The sequence below is a fragment of the Pundamilia nyererei genome, unplaced genomic scaffold (genome assembly GCF_000239375.1).
Source record: "Pundamilia nyererei isolate P.nyererei 1_Seehausen unplaced genomic scaffold, PunNye1.0 scaffold00188, whole genome shotgun sequence".
Lineage (NCBI taxonomy): Eukaryota > Metazoa > Chordata > Actinopteri > Cichliformes > Cichlidae > Pundamilia > Pundamilia nyererei.
In genome coordinates, this window is record NW_005187589.1 from 281,011 (window position 1) to 292,068 (window position 11,058).

General features: G+C 40.9%; 2 protein-coding genes across 2 annotated transcripts in view; both read right to left on the reverse strand.

Moving 5' to 3' along the window:
- The window catches only part of dhrsx (dehydrogenase/reductase (SDR family) X-linked), a 12,556-nt gene extending 11,650 nt beyond the window's left edge, over positions 1-906 (reverse strand). The window contains exon 1 of the mRNA XM_005747083.2: positions 658-906. Coding sequence (XP_005747140.1) covers positions 658-901 — 244 coding nt within the window. The 5' untranslated portion in view covers positions 902-906. The remainder of the gene's footprint in view (positions 1-657) is intronic.
- A 513-nt stretch (positions 907-1,419) lies between these two features.
- Positions 1,420-4,694, reverse strand: LOC102195649 (zinc finger BED domain-containing protein 1). The gene has a single exon (XM_005747084.1). It carries the CDS (start codon positions 4,650-4,652, stop codon positions 2,589-2,591), a length of 2,064 nt encoding a protein of 687 aa, XP_005747141.1. The 5' UTR covers positions 4,653-4,694; the 3' UTR covers positions 1,420-2,588.
- Positions 4,695-11,058: the final 6,364 nt, after the last annotated feature.

Below are 11,058 nucleotides of genomic sequence, written 5' to 3' on the forward strand. Positions count from 1 at the left end.
CTGTTTGGTCTCTCCTATGTAGAGGTCTGAGCATTCCTCGCTGCACTGTACAGCATACACCACATTGTTAAGTCTGTGTTTTGGAGTTTTTCACCTGAAAGACAAAACTCCAAAACACAGACTTAACAATGTGATGTATGCTGTACCTCCACTTGAGGAGTTTGCCCCCTCACATATACTAATGTGCCACAAACAGGACTTTAATATCACCAACCATTCCCATGTTATTACGGTGTATCCATATAATTGTCCCACCCTGTAGATCACTTCATTTTCATTAACACATTTAGCTGGCCTGTGGGCTACACTTTGAGAACCTAGGATCTACTGCCAGTGCAGATATGAAGCATTCAGCTCCATATATGGAAAGATTCCAGTGCTGTTGTGTGCAAGTCATTCAATAAATGAATATAAAAAGGTCAAAAAGTTCATATTAAACACAGCTGCTGTTTAGTTCCATAGACAACATACAAAATATTTATAGCTCAAGTGGGCAGTAGGTTCCTTTTTACATAGTTGTGCACACAGTTTTTGAGACCAGAGTCCCAGCCTGCGGGACATCTGAAACAATGCAACTTTAAGGCACTGCCACAACTAAGAAAAAGTATAGAAAGGGGAACTGACTGAGTGAAGGCATGTGATCGGACATTAGCCTACCTATGATAACATGCATGCCAAGGCTTGCCAGGTGTCTTGCTGTTTCAAAACCAATTCCTCTGGTACCCCCAGTCACAATGGCAACCCTTCCATTTTGCTTGGGTAAGACTGTGTAGGAGGAGAGAGGGGACCACATAAGAACATTGCACAATCTTTCATTTAAACTCTGGCGAGGTTCAGTAACGATGAGGTTTAAGACAATGCTGGGACAAAAGTCTTCCGTGACTGATCTATTAACAGTCATCTGTAAATATGCAGCAGCAACACAGCATTCGAAGAATCAACAGAACAGAATTACAGTGAGTGCAGATAAGTCTATACACACTTTTGTAAGTCAGGTGATTTACAAGAAGCTTTTTCTATGGTTACTCAGCTGGTTTTGTATAGAACTTAGAAACATATCTGAAATTAATTATAAATGCAATGACATGTCATTCTACTTGACTGCCACTGGGAAATACAATGACCAATTACCCAGGCCAGTGACTGACATTTTTTAATAGTGTAATGAAGAGCATGACATGTGGATTTCTTAGATCAATTTTCACAGAACCTTTCTTGTAGCGCTCTTTAAGAAATAAATACCAGTTACTCTGCTTTGTTTTGCTTGTAACCCAGGAAAACAGCAGGAATATATGAAACCTATGAAATACACCGCTCCAGAACAGACTGGTGAAATCCGTTTGTATGACTGCATTGCATTTTCAAATATTGAACATTGTTCCCATGCAAAGTGAAGACATCAAGCAGCCAGACAAGCAAAACCTTTACTCACATTTATTATCAGTCAGTTCTGCAATATGTGGACAAGTATTTACAAAGTACATAGCCTGAATGACACTTGAGGGGACAAAAGGACAACTAAACATCAGAGTATACTAGGAAGTCACAACAACTGATCGGTGAGGTAAGATGCGCCCAACTACTATCAAAGGTTTCTGCAAGTCTGCCGAGGCATTCGTCCCCCAACATACAAACCGGAAGATTTTCACATGGTTAATGAGTTTAAAATATTCTATTTTAATCTGTACCATGATCTTCTCCTAACCATTGCAATGTAGTTTTGGTACATAAATCTCAACAGCAACTGAAAATTAAATTTAACAGCAAATAAAACATTGTTGTTGTTTCAGACTGTCTAAACTGATCGCCCTAGTGGTATTTCTTAAGAGATATTTATGAACCAATAATTCACCTAGCAGTAAATTACACGTTTCCTTATCACATAATATCATGTTTAAATGTATGAAGTTTAAAGAGATATAATTAATCATTCCAACATTGGCTTGTGGTACATGCATTGTCACTTCACTGGTGGGAAAGGAGTCTGATCCTAAGCAAGCGAGTGACGGCGACTAGATAGTTAGGCTCACCTCAGTGCACAGCTTGGGCACTGGAACCAGTTTCCTGGCCTGTACTCTGTTCCACTCTATACTTACTCTAAACGAAAAGAGGATGGCAGAGTGTGCTTGTAGCCCTTACTGTGGAATTTCCATGCCCACATGGGCAGCAAATGTTTTACCTGGAGAGGTGTGTTTGTGCACTACGCTCCCCCACCAAGATGTGTACAGGTGAGACCATCAAGCAAGACTTTGGGAATGGCCACAAATTTAAAAAACAAAACAAACAAACAAAAGCTGACACATTTATAATAAAGACAACACACAATATTGCTACATAAACGATAAATCTTTCTTCTGTAACCTTCCACTTCATTTTAATACAATAGAGTTTCTGTGCAGATTTTGAATGCATAAGGACATCCGCTCTGTAAAGGAGAAATGTGTTTACAGCAGTTAACTTAAAAGCTAAAGTGTCCCATATGTTATAAAGGCTGAAAACGTTGTCCCTTTATGCCACCAGTGGCTTTTCAGCCTTTAGAACCTCAGCCTTTAGCAAAGTAAATAAAGTTCTTTAAAACCTCAGTCACTTTAGTGCTGAGCCAAACTAGAGTTGGTTTCCAAAACAGTTTCAAATTCATCCTCACAGGGTTCAGGCTCATAGTAGCTCCGAGAGTTCTCATACAGGAAAACCTGCATATCCACTAGAGCTGAAGGTATGCGGTTTCTTTTCCCAGAAAGAAAAGTACCTGATGAGCTGAACAACCTATGACAAGGAACACTTGTGGCAGGAACGCACCAATACTTCTGGAGCACCTTAGGAAGTGTGGGGAACAAAGGTGCATGGTTCGACCACCAAAGCAAAGGGTCTTCATTCAGACCTAGAACCCTCTGTGACTTGTAGTTGCTCAGCTCCTCTACTACTTGAGCATGTAGCTCCTCCTGGCTCTGGTCTGCATCTGACTGGCAAAATATGGCAGCCAAAGGGTTGTCTTGAACTGAAGTGCTGGCAGAAGATTCACCCAGAAGTCCCTGTTTTTTGCAAGGTGGCTCATCAGACACCAAAGAAGAATCATCAAGGCCCGATCGCTCCGAAATCTGCTTCTCAAGGATTGCTTTGGCCTCTTCAATAATAATACTCTCAACTTTGGAGCGTTCTTGGGTGGAAAGAAAAGGCAGTTTCTTATAACGAGGATCCAAAAATGTAGCAATGTTGAGGAATGTTGCGATCTCTTGAGATAACTGTGAATTCTGTGAATATGTGCTTGACAAGACCTTGGAGATGAGCTCTTTGCTCATGCTGATCTCTTTGAGATCCCCTTCCTTAATTTTGAGGGTGGTGTTCAGCAGCATATGAAGGACAGGTCTCACCATGCTAATGGTTGGATACTTACAAGAAGTGATCATGTTTGCCACAACTTTAAAGGGCTGGAGGACTTCAATCAAGCCCTCCAACAAGGCCCAGTCAGAACCACTGAAGGTGAAATGATGGCTACTAGAACTCTCTATAAGTGTCATATTTATAACAGCCTGTTGCTCTTTCAGTCTTTGTAGCATTGCCAATGTACCAAACCATGACCGGTCCTGGTCTGTGATGAGTGTACACTGAGCAAGGCCATGTTGCTTCTGCTTTTCTCGTACTGTATACATTGCAGATTCTCTATAATGATCGACAAGCTTGCGGCAGCATCCCAAAAAGCCACTCACTCGTGGCAGCTGGAAGGCTTCAGCCATTGCATGATTGATTGTGTGTCCAAGGCAGGGCATTTCCACTGTCAGATCCAGGAGGGAGCATGCTTTCACCACATCCACCGAACCATCTGTGGTAGCCCCAATGACTTTATGAGTTATCCCCCACTTCACAAAGGCTTCATACATGGCTCTGGTGATATTCTCAGCTCTGTTGTCCTCTTGTACTTCAAAAGTTTTAAGGCATTTGTTGGTCACCGAGAAGCCAGATGCACTGTTGTAATTGATTGAATGCACAGAAAGTGAAATATATGTTCTGTTTTGTGTTTGGCTTTGCCACAGATCTGTAGCAATGCCACAATTCATAACTCCACTTAGCTCATTAAAGACCACATTTTGGGTACGGCAGTACATTTGAGGAACCATTTTGGCTGCGAGGTCACTTTTGCTTGGAGGAGAATATCCAGGGTCGACAATACCGATTAAATTCTTGAATGTAGGCTCTTCAACTGTACATACAGGATATAACCCCTCACAAATGAAGTTGATAATAGCTACTGTCAAATCATTGTGTCGTTTGTTTTCAGAGTCTAAGCTCTGCCTTAAATAGGTTTCCTGGGACTGCTGCTGTGAAACTGTAGGCTCAGTCTTTATCCGAGAAAATGCCGTAGCAAAAGCTTCACGCATCTGATCTGTGTTGCTTTTCACAAACTCACTGAACTCTATGGGATGGTTCTTTTCAAGGTGGTATGACAAGTTTGAGGTGTTTCCGGAGTAGGCAATTTGGCTCATACATACACGACAGTAAATCCTTTTCCAGTGTAATATGCAGCCATCTGCATCTGTGTCAAAGCCAAAGTACTTCCACACTTTGCTTTTGGCACGTGGGTGTGCGACCAGATTGAGGCCTGAGCACGAAGGTCCTGAACTTTTACCCTCCATTGGCTCCTTAGGTAAAAAGTCCATCAGGATGGCTTCTCTTATCGAGAACCTAACAAGAACAGTGAAATAAACATTTGATTTTGGTGATAAAAACATTTTAAGTGTTTGAGAACTGGATTTTACAAATTCTCCCAACAAGTAACATGCAAATGAGCAGATAAAATCAAATATCTGGCTAAGATAGGAATTTGCATGATGGTTACCACTGATACTGAGGTTTGCACAAGTAACCCTAACATAACAATGCCACATGAGACACTACATGTACACTATGCAATCCTGCTCTCAAAACTGACAGATTTAACACTGCCTCTGAAGCTGGATTTAAGAAATAACTGTTTAAAAGTTTACATTTTTAGAACATGTTTGGCACCATCTTGAGTTAGTACAGAATATCAGGTCACCAGGTTGGTTATTTGCAACTGATAGACCCACATTAGATTAACAAAAACTCGTTGTTGCAGCCAGGAGTAATAAAAAAATTACCCTTTGAACACATTTTTTAGTTTTAGTTTTAGTATTCTTGTTTTCGTCACTAGCTTACATAAACTTATAGAAGTCTGTTAACCACAACCAACCAACTCTGTGATGTCACATCCTGTACTGGCACAGGATAGTGCTAAGCATGTTCTAAAACCTTTAAGCACTTATTCTTATTTAAGTGTTACATCTATGTCAGTTTTTGACAGCGCATCCTCCATAGTGTAAATTAACCTTTACACAGTGTTTCATGTCCACTTTAAACCTACCTTCAATAAGTCGATTATGTTGCTGCCCTTTTAGGTCGCCACCAGAAATATTAGTCTGTTAAACAAATTACTCATATCTAATTTGTTTACCACATCATTTAACTGCTGGTTTTACTACACTACGGTTCCACCCACAACTATTTGGCAGCCACATCGTATCTAACTCAAGACCAATAACAGCCAAATGGAGCTGCAGTTCTCCAATATTTGGCTGAACAAAATAAATGTTTGTGAGTCAGAGTACTCAGACATAACCATTTAATTACAGGAATGACAATTTATAAACAGGCATATTAACATTAACCTTAAGGAATGAAGGCTATCGGTTGCAAATACTGCTAAAGCATGGCGCATTTAATGTGTGTGAAATGCTGTTCACATTCCAAAGTGGCACATGTGACGTGACACGGTCAATTCACACGCTCTTCAGCCGAATCCTTCAACTACGTTCACATTCTTAGAACCAAATTTCAAGTTTGTGTAATGGTTGTTTAGCCCTGGTGAAAATGACTGCCACAGGTCGCGCTAATTATATAAACACACTTCTCAAACAAATTAAAGGGACACTTTTTAATCAGAGTACAGCACTAAGTCAATTAAACTTCTGAGACATTGATATGGTCAGTTAAGTAGCCGAGAGGATTGTCAATCAGCTTCAGCTGCTTTGGCATTATTGAAATTAATAACAGAAAAAAAATACTGTTTAACTTTGTGGCCTTCTATATACTTCCTCTTCTATATACACTTCCTGTCGGTTACTGGGACACTTTGATTGCACTACTTTAGTACTGATGACTTTTTATAAATTGAGCACAATAGACACTGGTTTTTTTTTCTTTTTTTCATTTTTGCTATAGTTTATATATAAAAATAAATACATATCAAGAACAAAGTTATGAAAACAAAAAATAAATTTTAGGTGGTTTGAAAGGATTTTGTGCAACCTTTTATTTATAAATTGAGGTCTACATCTAGAAAAATGGCTTTCAGTTTCTTTGTGGTTTTATTGCACTTTTAACAATTTATTTAGTTACTATGAACTAAAGTTACTAAAATTAGGATTAATTAAAAAAAATGTAATATTGATGTAGAACAAATTCCATCCATCCATTCGCTTCCGCTTATCCTTTTCAGGGTCGCGGGGGGCGCTGGGAGGAAGCTGGAGTACCCGGGGAGAACCCACGCAAACACGGGGAGAACATGCAAACTCCACAAAGAAAGACCCCGGCCTGATGGTGGAATTGAACTCAGGACCTTCTTGCTGTGAGGCAACAGTGCTAACCACCATGTAGAATAAATTGAAATACTTAAATAAAAAAATACAAAAAAACAAACAAAAAAAAAACAGCACTACAGCTTGTAACAATGCAAAGATAAGCTCTGGTGACTTTTGGTGGTGGTTTTATCGTAGATGATGAAAAGTTAGCTAGAGACTAACCGACTGTTGCTGTCATCAGTAGTTGGTACCAGACACACTAGTTGCTTAATTTAATTGTTAAAATTTTAATTGATGCCCAATACAGGTAAATTATTGTGTCCATCTGCCATTTGGTGGCAGCCATTTGTCACCAGATGCCGCAAATGGTGAAATCGTCGCCATAAATCTTTTAATATTGGCCTGATGTTTTTGTCATATATAGCGAATATTAGCTTCCACCTTTCCTGGATGGGCTTTCAGTCATTTGGGAAGGGTTCAGAGTATAGCTGCTACTAGGGCTGTTCGATATAACCGTATATATCTGATGACGATATAAAAACGTCCATCGTTTCATTTTATGCTATCGTTTGTTTCGTGGTGTCGCAAAATAAAGTGTTTACGGCAATATTTTTTCATGGTTTTGATGGTCACTGTAGGGGCTATATTAATTTCTTCTTTCCCTTATATTTAATATAACCACACTACAGACAGACAAGCGCCTGTTTTTATGCGTCGTCGTTAGCAACAACGACGGTAACAGCATCGCGTGTCCGCTCGTTTATGTTCCACATAAACCTTTCACAATAAAGCTCAAGATCCTGTCGAGACTTTTCAAAATAAACTGAATCACGTGACAGAGCAGATTGTTTACAGATAAGTAAAAACAGCCGCCAGGTGCTAAAAAATAAAGCTTAGACTCAAACGTTGGAACAGGCTTTTCCCTGCAGCACGCCGTGTAATAAATACTCAAAGAAAACGGCGCCGTTACAACTTATGTCTAAAAATGTATCGTTTCATGCATCAGTTAAAACACTCGACTCCAGCTACACGACGCGCAGCAGGAAACACTTCACGCATGTCGAGCTGCCCGAGATTCACAGACTTTACAGAAAATTTTACATTTCTGTGATTTACATCGTTATCGGACGATAGAGGTCTTATATCGGGATATGAGGTTTTGGTCATATCGCACAGCCCTAGCTGCTACTGCTCCACATTGAAAGGAAACAGCTAAGGGTGTCCTCTTCTGGATAAGGTGTTCCAGCCCTGCATGTCCTACTGGGAGGAGGCCCCGGCGTAAACCCAGGACACACTGGAGAGTGTGTGTATCTGTTCCCTGGGAACATCTTGATGTTCCTTCAGATAAGATGGAAGAAGTGGCAAGAGGGAGGTCTGGGCTGCCCTGCTGCTGTCCCTGGGACAGACTTCATGAGAGTGGCCTGAGGGTCCGAGGTCCTCCAGCGGATTATGTGCTTACTGTTTGGCCCTGTGGAGCCTAATTAGCATTTGCCATAGAATTTTGGAATTGTCACGTCCACTAGTGGGGCTCTGTGGTTTTCAAAGCAGCAGCCGTAGTACCTGCAGCACTCAGTACACGTGAAAGATGTAAAAGGGTCTGGAAATACTGCGGAGAACGTGCAGCATTCGGCCGTGGGTCAGTGAGAGTTTGGTAAGGTATATCCATGGAGCAACGCACCGATCTCTACAGGCTGGATAACAGCACTCAGACTACCCTAGACCCACTGTCAAACCCTATGCAGTTAGTTCTAGGTCCCACCTGCTGCAAGGAAATGCTCAGTCTTGTGTCATTTCTATCAACCCACTCCATATCAGTATAGATTTATTTCCCCATTGAGACCTGATGTGTTTTCAAAGTGTTCCTTTAATTGTTTTGTATCATTATTATATTATGATGTAACAACAATGAGCTGAAGATAAGAAATATACATTCCCTTGAATTTTTTTAATTGAAAATTGCCGATACATTATAACTACATTTAAAAAAAAGAATAAGAAGCAATATTTATATTATGCCAATATAATCTGCCCTGGTTAAATACTCCATCTGTGACCAGCTGAGCCGGAACAATTCTTCTTCTTCTATCCAGCTACAGTTTGCTAGCTGCCACAGCAATGATTACCCAGCAATTACCTGATAGCCACTGAGCTAGTAGTTAAGTGTCTAATGTTAATGTGTGCATCATCCAGGTTAACATTTATGATAACTTCAATGTTGCTGAAACGGGAGCTTTGCAGACCTCTAACATTCCTCTTAAGCTGTTTGTATCAATATTGATGCAAAGTATCGTAATTCTGTATTCATTTTCGTATCAATAAATACTGGAGTAACATTTTTTTTTCTTGACAATCCTACTGTGTAGATGTCTAAAGCCCCGCCTCCAACCTGAGCGGTCTCTCAGATAAACTCATCTCTAATCTAGCTCCTCCTGGTTCGTTCCAACAAAAGCACACATGATTACAGATGATTGATTTATTGCAAATATCCAACAAATCTCGATTTCGTCACCAGTAACACTGATGTTCAGAAGTACAATAAAAGTCTGTTTTTAAAAGTGAATATTTGGCTCATTAAATCAAAGGCCAATCAGTTTTGATCTTTTGTAATGCTGCTGGATATTCCAAAAAAAGGAATGCAACAAATCTGTCATTAGTCACACACTCGGTGAGATTATGTGGGTATAAAACCCAGATCTGCATCTCCAGAAACACTTCCCTCTTTGTCTTACAGTGTAATGCATTAGTGATTTTCCACTCTATGGTCACATGCTTTATTCACTAAAATTAAATTACTAACACTGCTCCTTTGATAAATGGGTTTTCAAAAACCTCTAGCTGTAACTCCACCTGTCTACATACTTTTGCTATGATTTTGAAAAAACAAATAAAAACAAACATTTTCTGGAGATGAGAAGTTCACCTGAAAAACCACCTCAGTGTAGGGAATGGAAAAATGAAACACTGGGTTAGATCATGGTGAAGTCAGCTGTGTAAGTCCACTATGGAGCAGCAGTGGTCACACGTGGCAGCTAATCACGGGTACACAAAGATCTGCTGGAGCTCACAGCACGAATCACTGGGATCCTTTCAGATATGTTAAAGTACTACAGCTGATGTTCCCCTGCCTGCTGAACTCCACTTTAACCCAGGAGTTCTGTCTGGGTTAAAACAATGTGTACTCCCGAACCATCTGGTCCATCACATCCACGCCACACTTTGTTTTGTTGTAAAGGGTGACGGTGTTTGGCTTCCTTTTGGTGGTGTTATCAGTCTGAACCACGCTGTGCATGCTGCTAAGAATATAGACTGTCTTCTTCCGTTTGGCTACAGACACACATGTGGTAAATGCAGACTACAGATACCATGGCAGTGCCAGGATTGTGAGTGATTGCTGAAAATGTTGAAATGTACTCACTCACTTTTTATTATTATTTGTAAATATGTGTACAAATGGTTGGTTTTTTGTACTGTTTTTATCAATAAATCTCAGCAACAAAGGACATACACCCATGTGTGTTGATTTCTCCCTAAGATGGCAAAGTGAAACACTCCAAGTTGGTGACTTTTGGAGATTTATTTCCCTGGATGATTGAGAATGCATCAAGATGAAACACAAAAGGAAGTTCACAGCTTTTAACAGCTCCCCCCCCCCCCGGACAAACAAAGAGGCAGTTGGCAGTTAGAAATTAGCAATCATTCACACACCCCCACTCCCCTCCAGAATTCTCAGGTAACAACCCAATTTACATATGAATGACTAGCCAATTTATCTTCCACTTGGCTGAAGCTAAAGCCTAGCTAAAAGCCATTTGGCTGGTAGGCGGGTTTTAAAGGTAGAAAAGCCAACTGGCTGCTCTCGGGGGCTCTAAGTTTAAGCAGCCCTTTGCTGCCCAGCCCGACCGGGCTAAAGCTATTACAGAAGCTGTTGGGGTGTTTAGCTGCAGACGGGAGGCCGTATTCTGTTGCGCAAAACAAGGCGTTTAAACTATGATGGACGTGCTTGAGCCACGCTGTGATATCCCGTTTGCGTCCACTTCAGTGGCAACATCGTTCCAAACATGTATGAGCAGGAAAAGTTTAAAGTTATGGCTGAACTGTCCCAGGCATCTTCTGTTGCCCAACTACTACAAACGGGTGGAGCTCCAGGGCAACGGAAAGCTACGTGACCGTGACCGCTCATTATATCACAGCAGAGTGCGAGATAACGAGCGGTGTGTATTACTGTAGGGTCGACCTTACATTATAAAGCGCCTTGAGGCGACTGTTGTGATTTGGCGCTTTATAAATAAAATTGAATTGAGTGGTAGACAGTTGTAGGGCTGTCCTGGTTGACACGCCTCTGCAATGTTGCGTGGAGATCAGGGGCAGTACCTGTGGACTGGCAGACCGGGGTGGTGGTCCCCATCTTCAAGAAAGGGGACCGGAGGGTGTGTTCCAACTACAGGGGGATCACACTCCTCAGCCT

Excerpts from the sequence above, each read along its gene's own strand:
- LOC102195649 (XM_005747084.1), bottom strand. The coding sequence starts at position 4,652 with ATGGACTTTTTACCTAAGGAGCCAATGGAGGGTAAAAGTTCAGGACCT.